This window comes from Sparus aurata, chromosome 6 (assembly GCF_900880675.1).
Source record: "Sparus aurata chromosome 6, fSpaAur1.1, whole genome shotgun sequence".
Taxonomy (NCBI): domain Eukaryota; kingdom Metazoa; phylum Chordata; class Actinopteri; order Spariformes; family Sparidae; genus Sparus; species Sparus aurata.
The window spans coordinates 15,948,629-15,974,905 of record NC_044192.1 but is presented as its reverse complement, the minus strand read 5'-3'; the positions used below and the strand labels follow the sequence as shown (position 1 = coordinate 15,974,905).

At 41.6% G+C, this 26,277-nt stretch overlaps 1 protein-coding gene across 2 annotated transcripts in view; it reads right to left on the bottom strand.

The window, feature by feature from the left end:
- The window catches only part of slc6a11b (solute carrier family 6 member 11b), a 29,473-nt gene extending 11,315 nt beyond the window's left edge, over positions 1 to 18,158 (bottom strand). Inside the window, exons 1-7 of one of the 2 annotated variants that reach the window (XM_030420909.1) lie at positions 17,814 to 18,158; positions 17,024 to 17,251; positions 16,494 to 16,628; positions 16,216 to 16,356; positions 15,998 to 16,079; positions 12,490 to 12,622; positions 8,460 to 8,594 (exon numbers count right to left, since the gene is read on the bottom strand). In XM_030420909.1, coding sequence (XP_030276769.1) covers positions 8,460 to 8,594; positions 12,490 to 12,622; positions 15,998 to 16,079; positions 16,216 to 16,356; positions 16,494 to 16,628; positions 17,024 to 17,234 — 837 coding nt within the window. In that variant the 5' untranslated portion in view covers positions 17,235 to 17,251; positions 17,814 to 18,158. The other variant, XM_030420910.1, reaches the window with a different exon arrangement.
- Positions 18,159 to 26,277: the final 8,119 nt, after the last annotated feature.

Sequence of the window (26,277 nt, the reverse complement as noted above, 5' to 3'; positions counted from 1 at the left end):
GATGTGGAACTGTAACTTGCGAGTGTTGATGGCAATACATGATTACAGATTGTTTTGTGTGGATTATTGATTCGCACCGCCTTGCCTCAGGCTCACGTTCACAAAGAATTGTTGCTTTTTTTTAATAAAACATTTTTAGGGAAATACGTCATCATAGTCTCATGTGTTGATAAGAGTTGGGATTAAAAGTTTGGCTGTGCCCCAACAGATTGTTTCAATTTCAAATCAGGCCGCGTCACTCTGACTGTTCTGAAGTATCTGATAATTTGTCACGCTCTTGATCCAGCTTACAGTTTAATTTCCACTTCATCAATGCGTCTCAGCCTATTGTCACTGACAGTATAAATTCTTTGTGAGACTTTTTTAAAGTAATTAAATCACAGAATTACAATGACTTGAATAGGCTTTCCCTATTAGGAGAGATTACCACGACATGTCAAGAGGTGACTCCTTATCTTCTCTAATGAAACCCCACTTCTCTTTTGTTACCCCTCATCTACCTGATTTTCATCATCTGAGTGACTTCATAATGAAATTACAGCTCAGCTCAACCATTTTCTTCTCCTCTGAGAGGCACACAGTGGAGCAGCATGAATCATGGATTAACATCCTAAAAGTAGATACAAAGTCTGCCACTGCCTAAATATTCATATTTCGCTTCACTAACTTGTTTCCTGTCGACTGTTTGGTGGAGATAACAGAGGGCAGCTACAGTATAACACAAGGTTAACTCAAATGTTGCAAACTTTTTACATTTCCAATGCTAAACACTAACTGGTAGTAGAAAGTAGTGAATGGGAGTCAATAGAATTTAGTTGTCTGGTCAAAAATTTTAACATTTGAAAAGTTACTAATTTATAGTTTTAGGGAGATGTCTCCAATTATTGGATATTGCCAAATAATTTGGGACGGACATTTATGTTCTCCTCAGTATAAATTGCAATAACTCTGGAGATCCAGACTGTTTCATTTAGCAAAACTATTGGATAAGAATTCCATCCACCTTTCATATAACACTGTAGGATTCAAACTTTGTGATTCTGCCATTTTCAGCTCAAAAGCCTACAGGAAGTGTACCAGACTTTAAAGCCATGTTGGCTTAGTGGCTAAACTGGGAAATTAAACAATGTCACATGACACACAGGGGCTCAGAAGTACTTTTTCCTATTAGCTTACACTGCAAAAATCATTCATCCATTCATTCCAATAACATTTGGAAACCGATTAAGTAATTTCATCCCTGTTCGAGTTATCAAAGGGCAAAACTTAGTTAGCCAGCTCAGCTGGTGGACGTCTCTGGTGCACGTGATCTGAACATGGTCCCACATTTTGGAAGCTATGTAGAAGATCACGATAACATTAAAACTTTTTGTTGGCCTCATGCTCCGGATGTGCCTTTTAAAGTTGGGTTAGGGGTATCACATGAACTAATCTTAGCTAGCAGGCTGGCTAGCACACTATATGGGCAGCAAGTTAAGGATTTTTTTTAAGTTAGAGAAACAGTCCCTCACAATGTCTTTGCACTTCTCTGGGTAAAGTAAAATGCAAACCTGTTTCACCTTTTTTTTCGCCTAGCATATAATATTTTTTATTGTATAGGCATAATGTGACAATGAGTCACAGTGTTTCTGATTTATGGGCTTCGTGAAACTCGTTTGCGGGGCAGAAGTGGACCCCAGAACCGGCAGGATAGCATGGAGTGCTAGCGAATTCAAACTTAATGCAGCATGGCTCTTTGAAAACTCTCTCACATCACCATTCAGTCACTAATCTCATTTCCCCACCGAGAAACAATTAACAAACGCACGGTCTTCGCTCCCTCCTGGGAGTAACCACGGTAACTTCTGTGACCTCACAAACACAGGACTGTTCCTGTGGAAGAACAGGCCTTTCTCTCCTAATGTTCATTAATGTTCCCTTTAGTTCACCCTCGGCTGATGGCCGCACAGCGCAGGGAAGCCTTAAAGGCCCAGGCTCAGAGAGAATCACTTGTTGATGTTGTGCCTAATTTGGCCGGCTTGTGTTTGGTTATGTTGAGACTGTGGCTCCAGGAAATGTTTCTACTGTGTGAAAGCTGGATGCCATTGGCTGTAAGATAGTGTTCTTGTAATGTAAATGTTCCACTCTCGCTTCTCCGCATGTCCCACACTTTTAACAAACGGGATCCATAGGTGTTAGATATCAAACAGGTGAAGTGCAGCATTAAGATGTTTGGCTGAAATAAATCAATTAGTTTTCACCTGCTCACCTTGGAGCCAAACAATTAGTGTGATTTAATCTTTACTTATCGTCAGTTTCTACTTGGACTCCATTTATCTGACTGATGTAGATACTGATTACCTTACAGTAGACTAGGACTTTCTAAGTCTACCATGACGAGGACGATGATAAAAATAGAATCAATTGAAACAGTTGATTGAGCGACCGTCTGAGTATATAAAAACAGTACATTTAGCTCAGCCTCTGCTATGATTATTGTGCTGTTTTGTCATAGAAAACAACAAAAGGATGAGCACAAAAGTTGGATTAAAGATGGAGGGGTATCCTGGGATGGATGGAAATTGTCAATCAGAGTTGTTCTACAGAGATAGTTGGATGGATGACTACAGACGAAGAGTGGAAAGCCCTTGAGCATGGAAAGAAAAGACTGAATGACAGCAGGCACAGCATAGCAGGATATCGTGTAGGGCAGTCAGTCCCAAAACTTTAGGATTACACTACCCAATGTGTAATTGGAAAATCCTCGGACGGCAACCCAAAACTGTTAATCACAACTCTGATTCCGTGATTGAAGTGATACGAGATACGCGTCTTGTCGATGTTTGTTCCCCAGTCAAATAATGTCGCCCTCCTGTTAGAACTGTGTTTCCTGTATTGCCCCCTACTGACCTTAATTTGCAGCACTGGGTCCTGGTTAACACACTTAGGTGGTGCCTAACTGGTGGCAACTTTTAAAATACAAAATGTAACTTTAACTTTAAACAATAAGATTGAGCATTAAGAGCTTAGTATTTATCTGTTTATTGGAAATAACCTCTCACTGCCCACCTGCAGTACCATTACAGCCCACTGGGGAGCCGCAGCCCGCACTGGTGTGAATCGCACTTCGATAACTCTACAATTTTCTTCATTTCACTGGAAATGTAGTTTTGGACAGTATGCACAATATTGATTTTACTGTACAGAATGTATTTATGTGATGAGTAATCATTACACCTTTACCTTAACCGGCTCTAATGCAACTTTCTCCATTATGAACTGAATGTCGGCATGAAAAGTTATATTAAGATGATTGGACGACACACACCAGAGTTTTTCTGCAAATAATAGATTCAAACTCGGACATTAACGTCAGCCTTTCTACAATAAGATGAAGGTTTTATCAGAGCAGCTTTAACCAATATTTTCATTTCAACAATGCATCACATGACTACCTCAAGGTGAAAAGAGTTGCTTCTACTGACAAATCCACAGAGAATTATCACTCTGTATTACACTGAACCGTAAAGAGCTTCATAATGTGGATTAACAGTCCACAACTTTACTTTTTGAACTGATTTTGGTGAAAACGACAGACAGACAAAGTAAGCAACTAGTAGGTGAACAGCTAAAGGGTCAGATATTGGTAGAAACTGAAAACAGAGTTAAAAGGAGGGCTCATATCAGACTTCTCCTGACTGGAAAAACATAAATTATTTCGATTTTTAACTCAACATGAAACGCTGGAGGGACAACCGGCAATTGAACATATAAGCTTAGAATAAATCTGTTGTGCGGGCAACAGATGGTTCTAGACAACAGTCTCCTGGTCCTTACTGTTTTGGACATTAATGGAAGAACATAGATGCTGGAAATCAGAAGGCAAGTGAAAGTTAGACAATACGTGCGACTGGTGAGACGATAGCTTTGGCACCGAGGAGGCCGGGGAAAAGACACAAATAGCAACACATTTTCAGTTACACTGTGGTGCACGGAAAGATAAAAAGGCAGGACAGGGAGTGTGAGAGTGTGAGAAGTGTGGAGAGGAGGGGTAATGCACAGCGCAGGGTGGAGGGGGAGAATGGGGGAGACAGCCAGAAGGAGAAAGGTATAGGAAGGAGGAGAATAGGGGAGGCATGATGAAGTTCAGGGGTGTAAAAAGAGCGGCTGACAGCCACACACACACTGAACGCCGCTTGGTGAACAGCACAGAGGCCTGATTGTCCCCGAGGAAGCTAATTTAACATCGGTGTCAGAAGTAATGTCTTCCACTGCCAAACAGCAGCGTTTCTTTATCACCCTCCTTCACTCGCTGTGCCTCTGTTTGTGTCTTTGTTTGTACTCCCTTTTTTCGTCTCGTTCACCGTCTGTCCGTATCAGTATTTCTCTTTCTCTTAACTTTGGAGTCACAGATGCAACAATCGTCTCACTGAGCCGCAGCTGGACGGCCTCTTCCATAGTAATTTTTGTATTGAAATGCACAGTCATCGAAGTGAAAAGTAATTGGTGACAGACAGTTTTATCAAGAATTTATTTAAGGTTTCATAAAGTCCTTATAACTGCAGTTTTTGATCCAAGCTCGGATTATAGCGAGATATTATATGTTCTCACCTTTTCCCACCAGGAGGAACTCCTTCTGCCACCAAGTTGGGTGAAACAGACTGGCATGTCTGTCTGTGCTGCTATAGACTGACTAAATCTCTAGGAAACTAATGTTATTACCCCATGGGCCAAGTGTAAAAAGATGTTTGGACAGGATGTGAGTCCAAACAGATGAAAGTGATCAATTTGGAGCTTTTCATTTCCTTAAATGCTGTGATATGTTGATATCACTGGTCCTAATATTACATTTATGCTCTTGAACAGCACATTCCAACTGGAAAAGATTTTGACAGCTGGTAGGCTAGCTACGAGCTAGCACTGGTGACACCGACTACCAGCTCCTATTTTTACCAGTTAGCAGCTTTGATTCTTACATCGTGTCCAAACCAGCGCTGTAGGGCCATTTGTTTAAGTACCACAGTGCTCCTATGACCTAGCTTTAAGCTTTGCATGTTATCCAAAGCACGAGTTGACATCGTGAATCAATCAGCACACCTTAAATGTCAGCGGATGATTGCATCTTCATTGATTTTCAAATGGATAATGCAAACTGTAATCAGAAAAAAAACAAGCATTGGAGGAGTGTTCTTGATTTTAGACAAAAGCAGGTTCTGATTTCTGCTTTGCAATCGTCACTTTTGCAGGACAACAAAAACCCGAGCAAGCGTTTGTTAACATGTCCTACCAGAATACATATTTACTGGTACTAAGTGTGGAGAACCAGTGTCTGACAGGACGTTACATTTCTATCTGCTACCAGCTCCTATTCTCACAAATTACCATCTCAGATTCTCACCTGTTACCAGCTCATATTACATATTATATTATAAGCTTATACTACAGTTGGTGATTGCAGCTGTTGTTTACATCCATGACAAATTTATTGTGGTTACTTTTAAAACAACGTGGTCCTTGATTTTAGACAAAAGCAGTCCCTCATTTTAACCTTACAACTGCCACTTTGGCCAGTCAAACAACAGCTGTCAGTAGCTTTTATCAGCTGAAGCTAACTAACCAAAAAATGATGTTAGCTTCATGAGTCAGTAGATAACACTGTTTCTGGTTCTCTATTGTTTAATTGCAGCTTACTCTTTTTAAAACAAGAATCTTTTAAATGTTATCTTAAAGGACCAGTGTGTAGGATGTGGTGACATCCTTTGGTGAGGTTGCAGATAGCAACCAACTGAATACCCCTCACCTCACCATCAACCCGCCCCATTATTGCCTCTCTTAAAGTCCCTCTGTACATACAAAAGTCTCATTCTGAGGTAACAAAAACACAGTGATTCTTATCTTCAGGTGATTATACAACAATGAAAACCTAATTATGAGTAACATATTTCCATTTCTGCCAATAGATCCCCCTGAATCCTACACACAGGACTTTTAGGGTATTCCTTGCCCTTTGCTAGCTTGGTCTGCTAGAAGACAAACACACTGTGTAATCTCTTTCTTACAGTTTCGCTCTTGTGTTTTTGCTTTCGGCAAAGCTAAAACAAAGAAAGGTAGTTTAACTGCAGAGCTCTTACTACAGTCCCGTGAACATCACTTCAACATGGAGAGAAACCCAAATTGTGACAGTTCTGTCGGGCCACGTTAAATTTGCCAAAATTTTATTGGACAATGGCTGTTCGGGGAGAGGGTTGAATGAACGGTCAATTGTGAAAGATGAATGCACGTATGCCTTTTTTATATTTGTTTTAATGATTAACTGGGTAAACAAATGTTACTAAAATGTAATAAATGTTTTATATGCCCAACATAAACACAATCAAGTCATAATACAAAAAAGTCCATCTATCTATCAATCTATTGATCTACCTGTCTGTCTGTCTGTCTGTCTGTCTGTCTCACTCCAACTCATCTATCTCTACTCACATTTTCATGACACCCCATCTACTGACATTTTCTACCACACTGTTGCCTAGCGACCCGAGCTGTCTGCCTTTTCCAGACGAGGTCAAGCAGTCTGCTCTGTGTGTGTGAGTGTGTGTGTCTGTCCATCTATGTGAGTCATATATTAATGCGCCACCTCTATTAGCCTCAAATCCTGATCTTTCAACCCCTCTGGGTATTGAAAGCTCACTATACCTGACCCCTGACCATCCCATCACTGGCACTGAAGTGCCAGCTCTGCTATGAGGATCGTGAATCCATATTAAGCTGTAGTAGCATCCCCACCGCTACAGTGGGACGTATAAATGCAGCCAAATGTTTAAAATGAATGAAAGAATTTCTATTTTAAGACATTTGCCACAATACGCTTGTGGTAAACAGCTTCTTTTTGCATAAAAAAAGGCCAAACAAGCAGTTGTTTTGTCTGTGTGTTTTATGTGAAAGGTTTTGTGGTGCATAATGTGCCAAAATAAGGTGTAAAAAAAAATCCCCCATCGCATTACAGTAATAAAAAAACACCACCTGTCCCCCTGGCAGCTACTCAGCTCCAGACATGGGCATGAAGCAGGGGTATAAATTCATCCCCATGAGTCTCATGTCTTTTACCCCTCCTTCTTCACTTTAGTATCTTGCTTCTCTTTCAGATAAACTGACAAAACAGTCACAGTTTTAAGACAGCGCGACCAGGCAATTGATCAAATAAGCATCATACTGCCATTTGGAAATGCCTAAATCATAAGTAACAAAACAAACAAGGGAGTCAACACAATGAGAGACAGTATTTTGTAGTTCGGGTACAACGAGCTATGTATTATGTTGAGCATTTAAAATATCTAATATAAGGTTAGGGTGTCCTTGATGTGACATGTGGCACCAGCAGCAAAAAAAGGTAGCCGCCACAGTGTAGAGCTGTATTTGCAGACGTGATGTCCTCCCTCGGCAGCAAGGACAGTGAGAGCTTCTGCAACCTTGATACGTGCCACCTGCAGCCGATGTGTGATACAACATTTTTTTTTTACTTTTTTATTCTCCACTTACACAGTTACAAGCCGCATGTCCTTTTGCTTCAGCTGCCACCTCTAAAGTCAACTTCTAAGGCTACCTTAGGACTTTTTCTTACTAACTCAATTCAAATACTTCACATTTTACAGTTGGCTTTGTATATTTTATTAATAGTTTGTAATTTTTTTTTGTATAACATGTTTTTAGCATTTTTGAGCATAAATATAATCACCTAGGGGTTAGCCTGTCAGCTAGAAACAGTCACCCTTCTCTCTAGTTTGTGATTTAAATCCCTTATCCAGCAATGAGGTCAGAGCTTTATTGCACGGTACTTTCATTTTTGATAGCTCTCCCAAGCATAGAGTGTAAATTAAGAGCCATAGCAGCTTAATTCTAGTGTATGGCTAGCCAGCGATGCTACCGGTTGTCTATCTACATTTGTAAGAATCAAAAATGTTAAAAACAATACATACAAAAATGAACGATACAGTATTAATGATATTTGCAAAGTGAACTGTGAAAGTAAAATATCTTAACTAAGTCAGGGATGAAAAAGCACTGAGATAACTACAGACGTATACTTGTATACGAGTTGGCACCAGAGGCAAAAGGACTTGCAGTGAGTAAAGCGGATGTACATCAGACAACACTGTGCATGTGGAGAGTACCTGCATGACACGTCTGGATGTTTGAGGTTTTACAGGTGAAGGAGAGGAGGGAGTGACACCATGTGTCCCCTCTGTCCCGTATGACTGCCCCTCTGGTTACTTTCAAAGCGGTCAGAGCATCGCCCTCAAATAAAAGGCGGCCTCACTATCGAAATTCCCTGCAGGTGCCATGATAATTAAAGTAGCAACACCTGTGACTTTACTTACGTGTAGCTCACAATGTCACTCTTAATTTTCAGGTATTTTTGAAGGAGGCACATCCTTTCATACCCCTGAACCAGGTGAGGGGGGATACAGCGAGTCCGAGCCTACCTGAGGGTCAGAGAGACGAGAAATGTCCGGGTAGAGGTAGAACTTGATGCCGTCGTATGCTCCTGGCAGTGTCACTCCTCTGACCAGCAGGACCAACAGCATGACGTAAGGGAACGTAGCTGTGACGTACACAACCTGCAGGTAAGAACGCACACAGATTTGAAGTATCAATTTCTGCACGGATAACAGGAGAAACACTGAGTCACTGTCAGAACTTTCACGGGTAGTTACTTAGATAAGCTGATATACTGCCAAACTGCCAATAACACAGCGCAGTGTTGGACTGTAACCAACATGGCCACCTCCTCATCTGCCCCTCTTTTAAAAAAAAAAAGGCGTCATGACTATGGGACAGACATCAGATAAACTGGACTGAAAGAATACCGAGGAGGAAAAGGCTTGTTGTTTCAGTGCCATCCTTACTGCTCTATATTAACAAACCACTGATCAGATGTACAGGTGTGAGGACATGACAGGGATCTGAATAACACATGTCCAGAAAGGAGGAGAAAGAAGAGTGGGAGGATAAGTGAGGAAGATGAAGACTGAGGACAGAACTACAGTCTTGCTTTTGCACACACACAACAGTAATATTCAAGATACATTTTTGACAAACACCTTGCAGGGCTGACGTGGAGATCTTTGCCACCTCTGCAAACTGCATGAACCAGCAGGGCTTCACAGATTTCGGTAAGGCTTTACTTACAACAGTGTGGCTATTACACAAAATCATTAATTATAATGGATAGATTCCTCTGTTCATCTCTCCTTGAACTGCTTTGAGTGGAAAATCACTCTCTGGTGCAACTGCTCACAAGTTCTGCACAAAGTACGACCGCATCTTGCAACAAGGGGTTCAAAAGAATAATAGAGGGTCACAAGACAAAAGGGTTGCACATGTCAGGTCAGATGAACGCTTTTTATCTTATCCTTAGCGTATTGTATTGTGTTTATCAAACACAAATCAACAAACTTGCTGTAGGTTAGATATCTCTTGACATTTATCTAAGCAGATTACAGAGTTTCTTAACAGAATTAGTAGATTTTTTATCATGAGTCTCATTGCATATCTATATAATCCCTTCTAACCAACTGAGTTGATTACATTTAAATTGAACTCTAACCTAATTGTGCTGTGTTGTAATGGGCTTAAAGTTGTTGACAGTCTACAGTATGGTCACAATTTGAGCAGAGGTACCTATTGACAATCAGCTGATGACACAGTTTAATATCTAATGATATACTGTTTCAAAATCAAATGATACAAAGATCCACCAGCAGTCCAGTTAACATATAAAAGGGCGGACTTTCATGAAACATAAGTATATCTGTAAATTAATACAATTCATAATGTCAGAATACACATTCTGAAGGAATAACATAGCTAATGGAAACTAAAGATTTACTAAAGAATAAAGACTATTTTATGTTCTCATCAGTTAGGTGTGTTGTGATAAACCAATATTGATAATAACCGCGATCTCAAAGAATTATGTGTTTATATAGTGTTAATAATACATATATGATATTATTGTGCACATTTTCACAACACAGCACAGATGCTGGGCTTTGTGTATCTTTTATTTCTCAGTTTATTTGGTTGCATTTATCCATAGATTTCTTTTTGCACTTTTGTTTAGTCATGATTATGGACCATCTTTCTGCCAACCTCCTCCTGTAATTTAAGTGTAATTTATTTGCCAAAAACTAAACAAAAGACAAAGTGAACAGAGTTAAAGATGGTGGTGATTTATCTTTTCAAATTTTCTACAGGTGCTGCAATAATGTTGTGACCGTGAATTTGTTTTTGGTCATGCTAATTGTGAAATGAAGGCCCAAATGTCAACTATATTAGGCTACATTTAACATCAGACATATGGAATATTGCATCGTAGCTTACAGCAGTATCAAGTTGGAACCTGCAGTGGGACTCATGTTATGTCACACAGTATATATACACCTAGTAGGGCATCATGCACAGTGCTTGAGTCAGCTCCACAATAGGGAACATCGCACATGCCTTCAGTACAGTAGCTAGCGCTTGCTAACTATCAAACCAACACTCCATCTTTCATTGAACCATTCAGGTTCTGCAGAACTGTGCTCGACATCTCAAGACTCTTAGAAACCGCTTGAACAAAGACCCTGGCCTCTTGGAAGGCAGAGGCGGGCAACATACATCCCCAGGCTCGCTGGCATCCAGTCAAAGTCCAATTGAGGACAGAACAGGACAGAACAGAGCTGGGCCAGGAGCCTGAAAAGAAAAGAAGGCTCCTCTGGCCCCGTCTCTTAAACAGGAGAAGCCCGGAGGAGTGATGCTGGCAGTGTGGGAAAATGTGCTGTTCTTTGAAGCACAAACAGGAGTATACACACACACACACACACACACACACAGTTCATTCACAACATTAAAATGGGTGTGCACATACTACAAATACAGATAAAGTGGATCATTCACACATGCCGGCCGAAGCACACACTCATAAAGGCATTATCACACTTCAATTACACCCTGGTCGCATTACTGTACAACTGCTTCATGAATGTAAACTTGTTTTTAAGGGGAAGAAGTTCAGAGAAGTTGGTTGTTACGATATGGGGACAAGTGGGGACTGGTTTTAAATGCTAGTTAAAGCTCGATCATCCTTTACCTGCAAAACCTGAATCAAAAGTTAAAAAATAAATCAAATCTGCACTAAAAGTTGGAGCAGCAAGGAGACATAATGAGACTGTCCACTCTAAGCTCTACTAATCCTAACGTGGCCTACAGGGAAAAGTGTGGGAAAAAGTGGTCTCCTGCCCCGCAGATCCCTCCTTCAATTTGTCAAATAAAACGGCTGCACATCCTAAAACTTCTCTCGCTCTTTCTCTCCATCTCTCTGGAGATGAAAGGGACAATATCCAATCTCTCCATGAACTTTTGATGCTCCACATGCTCCCTCCAGCTCACCACGGGTAAACATCTAAGCCGCCACAAATTTACTGGTCAAACTTGCCCCTGCCTCGTCGTAAATCTAACAGGAGGGCTTAAATGTGAGAATGGCCGGCAAACAGGGACAACAAAAGCAAACAGCTTAGCAGAGTCGGAACTGAATGGGCTGTAGGGTCTGTGGAGAAGAAAGCGCCTCTCTCCCTCTCTCCCTCTCTCTCTCTCTCTCTCTCTCTCACAACAAGTGAGCTGTGGTTAATTTCTCATAGCGGTGAGAGAGAGAGAGGCAGCAGAGGCGGAGGCTGAGGATACACTCTGCATGCTCCTCATGAACGCTCTCCTTTCCTCCAGTGAATACAGGAATCAATCTTGGACCGGCTGCTAAAGCTCAGCCGAGAAGAAGCCGTCTCCCCTCTTACTTCACAGCCAGACAAAAGACACTTCAGGGAGATATAGGCATTGCCTCCTAGTTGTTGTTTTTTTTTTTTTTCCTCCGTCATGTAGAATGTGAGCCCATTAATTTTTACACACATACACACACACACACACACACGCACGCACGTACGCACACACACACTCCTTTCCTTCTTTTCTCCTCACCCTCTTTTCTCACTATATCTCTATCCCTCCACTCTACTTCTGGCTCATTGAATCTGAGGGGGGGAGTTTCTTAAAGAGCGGCCGAGCGCCGAAAGATGCAGAGCCCTTACTGTCCTCCTCAAGCCGCTGGAGGAGCCTCGAGGAGGAAGGAATGGTAAGGGTGATGGGAGGAAAGTTGGAGTTTTGTTGTACAGACACCCCCCTTTTGTCGTCTATTTGCAGGGGGGAATGTGTGAGGCTTCCTGTGGGAGAGCTGTTTTGAGGACAAGAAGGGGAAAAGTGCTTTGTCTTGTGGATGTTTCAGCGTTTAAGACGGAAATTGAAAACGCTTCAGTGAATAAAAACTGGCAGTTGCCGAAGTTTCAGATGTTCAGACACAGTTTGTTCCATCGTTAGTTGGATGGTGTGGTAACAGCTTTATGCATAACACACACACACACACACACACACACAAACACACATGAACACACACAACAGTGAACGCGCGTTAGTCCGTCTCACCTTGCCAGTGGACTTGGGTCCCTTCCAGATGCAGAAGTAGCAGATGAACCAGGCCAGGGCGAGACACATGGCCAGCTCCCAGCGCATTCCCCCCATGTGCTCAATACCATCTGATATCTTCAGCACTCTGCGCCTGATTGGGCACAGGCAGAGAACAGAGACGATTACCAATTTACAACATGGTTTAGTTCTGTACTCTTGTGCGACATATGTGGAAACCTTAGTGAGCAGTGTTGAACACGAGACGTAGAGCCTCTACAGTCTCCCCGAGATCAGTCTTCGGGCATTTAGCTGTTGCTCTTGCTCAAAGTGATTAAGTGCAATCTGTGCTAAATAAGTTAGAACTTAGAGGGAGGATGATGAAAAATAAATATTTGCTTGGTTGCTCGTTATAAATATTCATGTCATTTTTGCTGGCTAACCAAAGTCCCTCAGGAATACCAATTAATGTGGTCTCCAGCTCCACACAGCACTTTGAGTCCTCATTTTTAAAAGACTGCCATGCTAGCTGGCATACCTCTTATACTGAGAGTACATTCAGACAGCTTCCGTGCTAAACTTGTACTCTCAGGATGTGTATCCTATCAAACAGTGCCATCCTGACCAAAGCATACATCCAATTCTGTCAGCGACTGACAGAGCATTGTGACATCAACTTCCCTCTGTGCATAATGTCTGATCCCCATCCTGCTGCTAACTAGCATACTAGCTAACCTTCCCAATTTTCCCTGAGAGACTCACATTTTTAATTTATCTGTCCCTGTGATGAAGCTCAAACACAGACTTGAACAGACTTGACTTCCTCCCAGGGTCACAATTCTCCTGTGTTTCTACTGATTTATGGCAGAATTTATAAGGAAATACTTAAGAAATCATTTTGGATGTCCTGGAAAGAAGAATTCAGTTTCTTATGGAAAGTTTTCATGGAAATCTTTTCAGGGGGAGGACACGAGATTGCCACTGTGGTTTCAAAATCCTAACTACTTTTGATGTCTGAAGAATTGGCGGGTATGTAGCCTGGACACTTGAATATGAGGATGCTACTGCAACGTAAGGCTGTGAATTTGTAGACAGTAACTGTGGAAGTACTTCTGTGTAGAACAAAGCACTCTTGAACGACATGACGATGGCATGGCAACAATCTTCCCACTCGTGGCTCCACTGCCCCCTCAACTATCTTCTGATAACTGCAAGTGAGGAGAGAAGGGCTCCTCTGACCACGAGGCTTCCTATACTTCCCCTCGTTTTAAAGCTGGGAAGAAGACGGACCTCGATAATAGAGGCATGGTCGCCATCTTGGAAATTTGGTGGTGGAGGCTGACATCAAAAGGCAGGAAGAAGTTTGCTACGCTTTCCATTTTTTCATCCCAATGGCCATAAATCACTCAAAGCAGGTCATTCAGTTGGACTGCTACCTGACAAATCCACCACAACACCATGAGCCCAATCTGGGCTCATAGTTGAGCAGAACACTCAATGACCACTCGTTCCCCTGGAATTAACATGCAGATCATTCTTCAGGGGCTTTTTTATTCCATCTCACCTCCTTGTTTGGTTAAAGTCTGTGTCGACCAGCTGTGGTCCACAGATGTGAGCTAGCACTATTCCCACATTAGAGAAGCCACCCTTCCTTTCGTGTTGATGAGTTTGTGGAGCTCGGCAGGGGGTTGGCGGCCATATATACAGCTGCTGTAAAAAAGAGGTTTGTCTGTGACCTTCTGGGACTAATAAAGAATACCTTGATCTTGATTTTGAAGACCAGCAGTAGAGCATCATCAAGCCAAGAAAATCTAATCAAGGGATTGTTATAGTTGAGTCCTCTAACAGATCTACAACTTAAAACGCCTACAGGTATAGCAGTGTAGGTGCAACATGTCGGCGCACTAACACCGATTATGACATCACAGCTTGCCGGCAGCGGAGGTGAATCAACAGTGTGTTTCCTGTTTGTTGAAGCGTGGCCAGGCAAAAGCATTGACGGAGGATGAGAAGCGAGGGCCACATGTTGCTGCCAAATCTTTGCCACCGGTTTCACCCCCGGAGCTCCTGACCAGCAGCCATTGATCATGGTGACATGTTCTTGGTGGCCGGCCACACGCTAGGTCCAACACAGCCCCCCTGTGCCTCCTTCCCGGTCAGCCGAGAGGGCAAGATGTGAACGCTAATGTGTGTAAATACACGTAGGTGTGTTCTCAACAGTATGTAAATTAGTTTTAAAATGGGTGCTGCATATTCTTTTTGGTTATAACTCGCGTGCATGCTGTTTATAGTGCAGGTGTTCAGGTTTCTAAGCGGAATAAAAAGTCATATTTAGCAGCATTTGTTCAAACTAGAGTTAACCAAGCAGTAGTTAGATATCTTCTACACGTCTACCTTTCCTATACTCATGTGGGATTTTTTTAAGTCTAAAAATTAAGATGTTATTGTGTCTTCATGATAAAAGAGACTCCTGGAATAAGGACTCTATTCCCTCCTAAAATATGTCATCTTTTATCCAATATTTAGTTTTTCTAGTTCCTGAGAAAGACCTCGTCCGGACACATCAGTTCTTTAGTGATATACTGTTAATAATGTTGCAGATGTGGAAAAACTCAATCACAAATATAGCAAAAGATGTGTTTGTTTGTGCGTCTTTTATCGAACTCTTGTTTAAAGATATATAAGCTCTGTGTTATTGAAGTGTAAAAATAAGACGATTAAATCATGCAACATTGTTTTGGAGCACCGACATAAAGATCCACCGATGGCCGAAATGCAGCTTTCTAAACTAACTGCTCTGATGTCTGTTTTTGCTGTATGTACAGTACAAAAAAAACATGACAGTGTTTCTTGGCGTGAGTCAAACAAACCCTGGTTGGTTGCTATTTTTTGCCAGCAGCATGGTGTTTTGGCTCTTTGGCCGTTTCCTTTGGGCACGTCTCTCTCCGGGGTTATATGCTGCCGGCTCAGATCTGATGTTTCACACAAACCATGTCACTTAATTTTGATGTAGAGGAGAAAGCAAACACCGGAATTTAAATTGAACCATTTGGCCGGAATAATTTAGTTGAAACAAAATGAGATTAGACCCAGTAGTGTTTAGACAGCCACTGGCAGCGAGACAGGAAGTGTGGTCAGCATTACACACTGACGAGGTCTGATCTGCTGCCACACACATGGCTCTAGCTGGGAGACAGCTGGCCTACCAGGGCCTGTTGACACACAAATATGAAAAGAGCTGACTAATTATTGGGGGGAAAGGTTAGAGGGGGGTCAGTTAAACCGGCTGAAGCTGTCAGAAGCTCCGATTTCCACCATTACAATAGACAATGACACATGCCTGAACTGACAAACCATCTCCTCGTGGGATCAGAGCGTTAATACTTTATACGCACAGAGATGAAAGCCATCGCTGCTCTCCGATGGGACTTTGTACACACAAACGGAGTGCGAAGTCTCGATTTAAGTCTAATGAACATGACAGAACATGACATTAAAAAGGGGGAGAAGGACTAAAAAATGTACTCACTCCCAGAACTCGATCACTGGAGAGGTTGCATTGGGGTTTGTGATGTTGGTGGCATTTTCTCCGTAGAAGTCGACACAGTTCTCTGTGAAAACACGATGAACATGACATTATTTTTTGAGTGCTTGATGCAGTTTTAGGTGTACATATTTTTTTCTTTTCTTTTCTCTGGAAACAAAAAATGATGCACAGGATTATTCCACTGTGCTCCCTCCTCCTACCTGTATTCCAGTAGTGCCCACAGGCAGCCCACGGCAGCTCCGTGGTGAAGCAGTTGAAGAGGTAGAAGATGGCCCAGGCAAGGATCACTACATAGTACACGTTTAGATGAGCTTCAATCACCTGCGTCGCATAGCCGATACCTGAAAACGGTCATCGATAAAGAAAATCAAATGCTGTTACAAGAATCGAGTTTCCTCAGCTTGGCCGCTTCGCCTCATTTCTCATTTCTCATTTCTCATTTTCTACTCAATTATTAAAATCCTGAGTGTTTTCTCACCCTCAAACAGCGGGCACACTTTCCTCCAGCAGGTGATGCCTCCCTCACTGGTGAACTGACCCAGGGCAGTCTCCAGGAAAAACACGGGAATGCCGCAGCAAATGAAGAAGATGACATATGGGACGAAGAATGCACCTTTACGGCCACAAAGGAAAAACACATACAGAGCATGATTACCACTTGATTCATACTAGAGTAAGGCAGCATAAAAGTTCAGCATGTATCCAGATGGAAGTCACTATGATGCTTGACTCATGATGCAAGATGACCTTTTCACACTGCGCTGCTGTCTAATGAGGGGAACCCCCCTCTCTTATTGATATGATTGTGCATAATGAATGAAATAATGAAGGACATCAAATGATGATACCTCCTCCTTTAGTGTGGCAGAAGATAAGAGGACTTGTCTCACGTCTTTGCTCGGAAAATTAAAGATAACATTTGCTTATTTATATCTCTTATCTGGCGGCTATCTAACACGAAACCCTCTCCTGCCACCTTGACTCAATGCTCTCCATAAACATCCTCACCTCCTCCATTCTTGTAGCAGAGGTAAGGAAACCTCCAGACGTTGCCCAGCCCGATGATCTCTCCGGCCACAGACAGGACGAACTCGATCTTGTTGTTCCAGTGGCCCCTCTCATTGTACTCCCCGTTGTCTAGGCTGGAGCTGGACCCTTCCGGGTCTCTGCCTTCCTCTGGTTTACCGTTTATAACGGGCCCGCTCTTCTCAGCTGTCATGACGCTCCAGCAGCCCGCTGAGAAAAGAAAGACAAAAAGAAAGGATTTTGTTTTTTTTAGAAAGGTGACCTCATAATCAAAAAACTTTAAATGGTCTCAACTTGTATTTTCCTGGCACATCTGAATGTGAATGGGACTGTCCCATGAATGCAAAACCACGCCCATCGAATATGTATGTGAGGGTTCGGATGGAGTGAGGCAGCCCAATTAATTTCAACTTATTGTGCAACTGCAAATGTGAATAAAGAAGGAGCAGCATGGATGGAGATGCTTCCTAATGAACTGTTCATTCAGATGAAGGACAACAACATTGTGCATTTCTGTTGTGCATGTAACTGAGCCACTAACCTCCCTTCTAACTACTTGCTTGCCTTCACTGTAATACAGCATTTTGCATCTAAAAAGAACTTCAAATGTGTTAAAACCATCGTTATCTACTCACCTAGAGGAAGTTTGCAGCTTGTTAGGGAGTTAGAATCACTCACTCAAAGTCAAAACAGCGGAAACACAGTCAACCGAGGAGCAAAGAACAAAACGATCATGCAAATGAAAAGCAACAGACATGTAAGTCAGACTCACCAGTCTCCTAATGAACAATGGCAAACCTCCTTTTGGCTCCCGCGATGATGCGCACTAACAATCGCCTTTACAAAAAGAAAAAAAAACACAGGGATGGTTTAAGCCTGATCAGGGGGGTGGCATGAAAAAAGAAGCAGAAAACAACCAGGAGAGCGGGGGGCAAAAGAAGGAGAGAAAAAAAGGGGGAGAACAATCTGGATCCGCGTTGAGTGAAGTGGTTTTGTGAAGTCTCTCGTCTATATAAAGGAAGATCCCAGACGATGCGCGGTGACGGTGGCTCTTTGCACCAGGCGATGGAGAACCTGCGACTGCGCTCCCACTCTCCAAGCGGTCCACTCTCAAGCGCCTCGACTTGGATAAAAGCCATGTGGTAACCAATCTAGCTCTCACACCAGCGTTACCACGGCGCAGGGAGAGCAGGGGGACTCGGGTAAAACACGAAGGGGAAGTTAGGCAGGTGTTGGTTAAAGCTTTAGATCGGGAGCTAATCTATATATTTAAAAAAAATAAAATAAATACATGGCATGCTTTATTTCAGGCTTAACACAGATGGCACACTAGGTTTATATATCTCCAAATCAATGTGTGGAAAAGTTGCATATGCAGTCCACTTTCAAGGACACCTGTAGATTATAGAGAATGAAAAATAAACCTTTTTAAATCAGGTCTTAACGCACCAACGCTATGTGTCAAATGAGGCTCATTTTAATTATTCCCCCACCATTTTAAATCTATAATTTCCTTCTGATTCATTTCCATATCATCACATTTAAGAATTATTTGCCATTTTTTTGTTTAAAGGGTCTCTGTGGAACTTCTGTGAAGCTGCTCGAGAACATAAAATCCGACCTGAGTCCTTTCGCAATGAAATCCACAGTCTGATAGCCTTAAACAACTTAAACAATATTTCTGCGGGCTTATATAGACAGCCGACACAGGCGGGGACACGATACAATCTGCCAACATGTGGCCAATGATAAAGTTATTAATACCTGCAACTGTAACAAGCTGTAGCTGTACATAGAGCCCCTTTAAATCTGGTTTGCACTTCTGAGAAAGGACTGAATGACGTGACATGTCTGGAAATATTTTTTCATACTTATTCTCCAATATATCAACCCTTGAATCTTTAATGACACGTTTGACCAAATTATATCATGCCTACATTACTTACCTGATGGATCACTGACAAATCAGTGACATTTAGCACTGGCTGTTATTCTTATTGTGTCCACTGAATCAACAGAGATGTGCAGCCTCATATGTAAAAAAAACTCATGTCTGCAGATAAATAGGCAGGTTTGGTTAGCTAGTGGGCAAGTAGAGTACTTATGACATGATACGATACGATACGATACGATACGATACGATACACTTTAAAGTGCCCATAGGGGAAATTGTCTTGGACTCAAATGCTGCTCACATAAATGCCTCAATGTCAAAGTTAAGTAAACTACATTAACAAAAACGGCACCAGCTGTGTCCATAGCACATAACATGAATTGCACACGTCCCATAAGAAAGAACCCCATGAATCTACTGCACAATCCCTTCAGCCGCAAGTAGCTTTGTTTAAATGTTTGATAGACGGAGGCATAAATTATTTTTTTTGAATGATTGAGTTGACAGTGGGGGACTCTGTCTGAGAACAGACTGTTTATATATGGACTAAAGGGTTGGTGTTCATGCCTCCCCATCACCAAAAAGTTTTCAGGCTGGCACATATCAGGCCAATATTAGCCAATAATATGGCCAGCTGATATATCAGATTAAATTCTGAACCAGTAAAGGGAAACCTTTGCTGTTTTAATTTCTCTTCAACTCAGCATTAATGTACACCTAGTGGGTTTACATTAAATTGAAAAAAATACCAACAGGATATTGGAGCGAAAAGTCCCCAGCGTAATCTTTATCATAATATATCAAAAGTCTGCATCAGCACAGATATATACGCATGGATCAGCTGATACATATCAAGCAACCAAGGTAATTAAAGCAGAATGCATGCTGGCAGTGTATAAACCACGGATAAGTTGCAACTTAACACCAACAACACTCTGCTCATGGTGTGATTAGGTTTAGTCACAAAAAACAGGGGTTCAGAAAATATCATGTTTTGGCATGTTCCTGTCCCAACATCGTGACACACTTACAAATCTTGAAATGGCATCTAACAGAAATCTCTCACTCAGCAGCACTGAGCTGTAACACCACCAATATCCCCTCCTCCTTCAAACATGAAAGTCTACATGTACACATGCAATCTGAATGTGACATGAAATACATTGTAGAAGTACTGATTTGAGGCACAGGAAACATAACAATTTTATGCGTCTGTGGTTTGCAGAAACGTACAATGCCAACATTTTATTCTCGTGATCGGGCTGCAAGAAACTGCAGTACAAAAATGCCAAAAGTCGAATAACTTTGAGGTTTATTTTTTCCAGCAGTGAGCACTGACAAGTTTGTTTTTCAACTTGAGAAAGTTTTGGTTGGTACATATTTGGTCCAAATTCTTTAAAAGCTGCAGTTTTTAAATAAGTTTTAGTTTTTATGCCTGTTCGTGCTGAATAAATACATATGATTATCAGTTTGACTACATAGTGACTACTATCCCTACGTTGTCAATTTGGATGAACAGAGCAATGAAGTTAAAAATGCTCTAGATACAATCTAGAGGCTAAATACTCTTATTGTTCACCTGATGTGTTTGTCGGGTGACGACATTCGGGAAGTCAAGTCTCGATCTTCAAAGAGGCAGTGACCCCGTTTAGTTTATGAATCAATGTCAACAGTCTGGTCCCCTTTGTCAAAGCAGTTGCTCCTGGAGCTTTGCTCACAGCATACCAACTCACACCTCTTTGTCCTCTCTTAAAGTCACTCTGCACCCGAGCATGCAACATGAATGGATTTCCTCCTTTTTAAAACATTGCGTTGGTGTCACTCACTAATGATGAATGATCAGTCTGTCATAAAGTCTTAATAACCCATGCTGCTTGAAGAACAATTATTCCTTATGGGCTTTGTAAAAAAAAAGGAGTTTGTCGAGTTGGTTCATACACAAGTTGATTGCCTGGTTTCCAGGCGTGATAGACTCAGTGCACTTGGAACTCCCCTGACTCTAAAAGCCTGACCTAGTCTCTAAGGATCCCTTCACGCAAGGGTCACTCGTCATTAGAAGCTTAAAGAAAGTGCCCTGCATAAAAAGTATGGCCACCCAAAGCGGCTGGCAAACATTCACTGTGCTTTTCAGGCAGAGTCAAGTCTTTTATTTATGTTGCCCTGAATGACATTATCAGAGGGGGACTGCTTGATGAGGATAAAACTTTGATTTTTTCTGCAGTTATCGAGCTGCATCATAGCTCCTGATTGCATGCTGCTTTGCTCTTTGCATGCTTGGTACGAACTACCAGATTTACTCCCCTAAAAAGTGCTGCCTGTAGCTGCAGTGCACAAAAATAACTTTTGACCTCGTCTGATGCAGAGACAGATTGCCCTCTCAAACTTTAAGAAGGTCAATGTGAGAGAGATTACCTCCAAAAGACTCGAGTTAGAAACAGAAAACCTTTCACTTTAGCACTGGATGGTCTGTTGACAAGATGGCTGCAGGTCATTCTCTTCAGCTTATTATCCTTCTGGCCTTCTGACTCCAGAACAAGCAAGATGCTTCAAAGTGATTGGGTGTCTCGCTCCTGGGGGACTACAAACTTCTTGTTCCATTGGTTGTTTGAGTCAGGAGGAACACAGTCTCTTTGCTGTCCAGCTAGGACACTGGAAAAAAAAAACTTGTTGCTAGGATACTAGTCATCAGTCTTTTACAAGATGCAGTGAATAAGAGAAAATAAGCAAAGAGAGTAGATAGGTGGATTGAAAGAACTGTAGTATGGTAGAGACAGAGGTGGAAGAAACACAAAGCGATAAGTGGTGAAAACATGCAGAAATATGGAAAGGAGAGAATCAGAATTTAAAATGAAGGCCAGTGAGAGGAGAGTGAATAAAGCTGTTTGTCGGCGTCTCTCTCGCCCTCTTCTCACATGATGTTATGTAACAGTGGAAGTTTTTTTTCCATAGTTTTGTGAATTCTGCTCAATTTGTCTCTAAATCTCTCTTCAGCAAATATCTTTTCACTCAGGGCTGAAAAGTGCCTCGAATAGGTTTATGCACTCGCTCCTTTCACAGGAAAGTTCTGTTTCTCATTCATTTTACAACAAACTGTAACAACAACCTTGGCAGCGTGATGCAGTGAAGTGTTGATTTAATTATCAGTTCATCAGTTTCCGTTTAAATGAAGACACTGAAAGGACTCGAAATGTCAGTTCAAATGTAAGTGTTAAATTAAGCTAAAAGTGTCAGTTGAGGTGGCACTCATGAAAGGAATTAGTGCCAGTTCAAGTGCATAAACTGAAAGACAGTTTCAGTGTTGGCTGAAGTGTAAGAACTGAGAGCGGCTGTAATTAAATTGTGTATGAACAGTGTAAGTGGTGTAAGTGTACATTTATTTGTGGCTGTTGCTGTTGTTCAAAGGTGACAACTTCAGACATTTAAGTGTTTGATCAGATGCCTGAACTACCTCAGCTGGCTCCTTTCTACCCAAGGAGTAACGGCCTCCACGCCATGCTCCTTCTAAATGTCTGAGCACCTTCTTCCCCTCACACATGAACAAGACCCTGAGATACTTAAATTCCTTGGCTACGGGCAGGAGAAAAAAAGCAGTGATGCAGTCACGAGGTCACTCGGCTGCACCCTAAGATCCTGTCCATGAAAATCACAGACAGGATCGGGGACAAGAAACAACCCTGGCTGAGAATGCGGACATTGTAGATACGTCCCCAGTAGCCCATACTCTCACAGTCCCTCAACAGTCACTGCTCAGACTGAGTTGCTGGAAAATTTGCCTGAACTTCCTTGAAGCCGCCAAAAAATCCTTCTCCACAGCCTCCCCAAACTACTCCCATACCTGGATTTTTGCTTCAGCAACTGGTGTACAATAGACCACTACAAATGAACTATTACAATGGAGGCTTTGAACATGGCACACTCTGCTCTGTCTTGAGCATGAAAGTTAACTAAAGTAACCTAAACAAAGTCAACCAGGTTACATTACATATCCTTACATACCCTATGATCACATACATAATATAAAGTACTTTTTTTTTTTTTTTTTTTTAACCCAAATCTGATCTGATCTTTTCCTACACCTAGTAGTTCTGGTGCCTAAACCAGACCAAACTTGACCATTGTACAGCATTACCACATATATATATAGTATGGTGTATCATCAGCATACAATAAAAGTACATTTTGAAGTGAGAAATAATGCAACCAAAGCAAAGACTGTAACCAAAGTAAAATCATAATTTTATTGATATGAGCATGGATTTATCTGGAGACTCATTTATATATATATATTTTATTGTATGTCTTCATTTTTATGGGAGTGATCACACCAGTAACAACACAGAAATATTTCTGATATCTGTTGAATTAATGGACAGATCACCCTGTTGAAAATGGATGAGGGTGGGTGATGGTGGGTTGTTTCAACCGCATAATAAAATAGTAGCTGACAGCAGCAAAAATGGGAACAGATTTAAATTGTTGACAGCTGCAAGATGGTTGGCAAAGGAACATCCACAATCTGCTGTTTGCATTGAGCATTGAGTAATGGAATAAATCTGCATTTGATGTGGTTGACATGTTGGAACCATGCCCACGCACAGGAAGACCCCAAATTGACTGACAAAAGACAAAGTCATAACTTTGGCCAAATCTGCCATTCAAGGCCTTGCCATGCAAACGCTTTGCCAAGTGTATAAACCTGCGGATCAGTGGAGACACCACCCCACATCTTCATATCAACAGCAATTTGTTTGAGCAATTCAACAAGACACCCCTAGAACATTTAAACATGGGTCACTTCACTGAGAAAGCTTTAGACCGCATTGATGCACAATTTTCACCAACAACAAAAAGAGACTGCAAGGGAAAGTGAAGAGAAAAGAAGCTAGGGGAAATGCAAGACAAAGAGCCCAGCGCAACAGATCCCAAACTCAGGTTCAACAAACTCGCTGCAGCCAATCCACTGCATCTATTCAGTCCTTTTAAATTCAGCGTTTCTTTTATCCTCATGCGACAATTAGTCTGGTGTCCAACAAAAGGTAGTATTTACAATTCAAAACAATAGTGTGACAGTATCAGATAATAGTATGAGGGTGTGATAATTGAGCTTGAGTCACAAACATACACGTGGGCACACGCATACACACACACACACACACACACACACACACACACACACACACACACACACACACACACACAGACACACACTCTCTGACCCCGCCTTATTGCTTTGCTCGGAGAGTCCAATAGCTTTCTCTGCTTGGCAAGAGTGGAGCGTTGAGTAGCTACCAACCAGGCCACCCAGTAGTGAATGAGACCTGCCAGCAGCACCCACGGGCACATGCCAATAGAGCTGAGAAAGCTGATATTAGTATGCTGAATATTAATACTATTAGAGACAGCATGTTCTTTAATAAAGCAACAACACAGACAAACACAACACTTAACAAGTTAAATCTCTCCTCTGCACAGCATCAAACTGTGTTTTACTGCAGGTTATTCATTATGTGATATAAAATATGCAGATTATTGGGTTAAATTTGATAAAATGCACACCAATAATAATTAGATCAAAGCTTGGATCAGATTTCTTTCAAATGTCAAATGGATCCCTGCAAAGTATTATGACATAGGCTAGTGAATTTTACAGCATAAGAATCTAGTTTGTATTAGTGTGACCTTCTATCACCGAGTAAAAGTCGCTAATAAATGTGAGAGCGTGCGCAGTGAGTGTAATAAGTGCTGCAGTGGGAGCTCTTCATTTGCTCATTTGTTTTTGGCTGAGCTGAGCACTCAAATTGACCAGTTTGATCTGTTGTTCTGTTGAGTTGTTGACAGAGTGTCTGACTCACTGATAACTGAACACGCACGCCGATGAGTCCTCGTTCTGGAATTGGCAGAAAGAGTAAACAAGGCAAAATGAAAGGCAACATAACCGTGCAGCATGGAAGCTGCACATTTAAAAAAAGCACTTCATAACTGCACAGATGTTTTCTCTTCTTACTGATTAGACCGCAGAGTTGAAGGTGGGCAGAGCCATGCTGGAATTTAATTACATACCTACTAACCTGTGCACATACATTTGTGTTAAATCATACTGTGATATTGGGACCAGTGATTCCCAGCCTTTTTTTTAGGTCAAAGTACCGCTTTATGGTGATTTTTTTCTCCACCGACACATAGACAACACATACATGCCTACCCTTTTTAACCTGTGATTCGTTCAGTGTCTTTGTAAGGGATAAGTCAAATCTGTGTTATACTAAAATATACTGACATTATCCCCCAGATATGATGTCAAGGCTCAAATCATTTAATATGTCTTTGTTGATCAATGCTGTTGATCCCCTGACATTTCTCAAGAGGCAGAATGCAGTGGTCTGACATTGATTTAGCTCTTTTTATCAGCTTATTTTTTCTATCGTATCCCTCAAAAGTTCGTGGTCACTTAGAAATGTCATTATTTCTGAAAAAAAGTAGAATTTGATTCAATTAAACTAACACTAAATTGATCCGTGGTTGTGGTTTAGCTGGCAATGGCTAATTTTGAATCGAACATCTACATCTAGCAACCATCGCTCCTGTTGTCCAGTGGCACTTTGTGTTTACTACTCCAACTTTTGTCATTTTAAAAGGCAAATTGAGTCAAAAACCTCTTTGCAATTCTGTTAGCACAGCTGAAAACTGTTGCTCTTGTGTCTTTTCACGCTTTGAGAAATTGCCAAGAACCTGAAGATCTCATAGAATGGTGCGTACTCTTACCTTCGGAGAACAGCTCAAACTATAATTTAAAGAGAAGTGTGAGAACCCGGTGCACAAGTGAGCGAGAGGACAAGCACATCAGAGTCTTGATTTCAGGAAACAGAAGTCTCACACATTCGCAGCCGGAAAGCGTCGTAAAAAACGAACCTACAAAACTCAACAACATCAACACTCGACAATCAAGGATGCTGGCCTTCTAGGCAGGGTGGCGGGATGTGTCATATTTTTTCATTTAGTTTATTCCTGTTTTTTGGGTCTTGTGTTTGAAACATTGGGAGTTAGCACCGGAGGCTAAATCACTGTAGTCAGATGACAGCTGTTTGGCTCCAAGATTGCACTTTAACCACAGGGGGAGATGAAAATCAATCATATAAACATTTTTTTAAGGTCATATACATTTCAAAAATGAAACAGACAAACTATATCATTTACCTAAAGGCAGCGTCAGATCAGAAATGCTATATGGGACATTTCTTAAAGCCCCTGTACAGACTTTTCATTTAGTGTTGATTTTGGCGGCCCCGCTGGACGAAAGCGGTAGTGTTTTGCCGGAATGAAGACTGCATTTCCCATGAGCTCC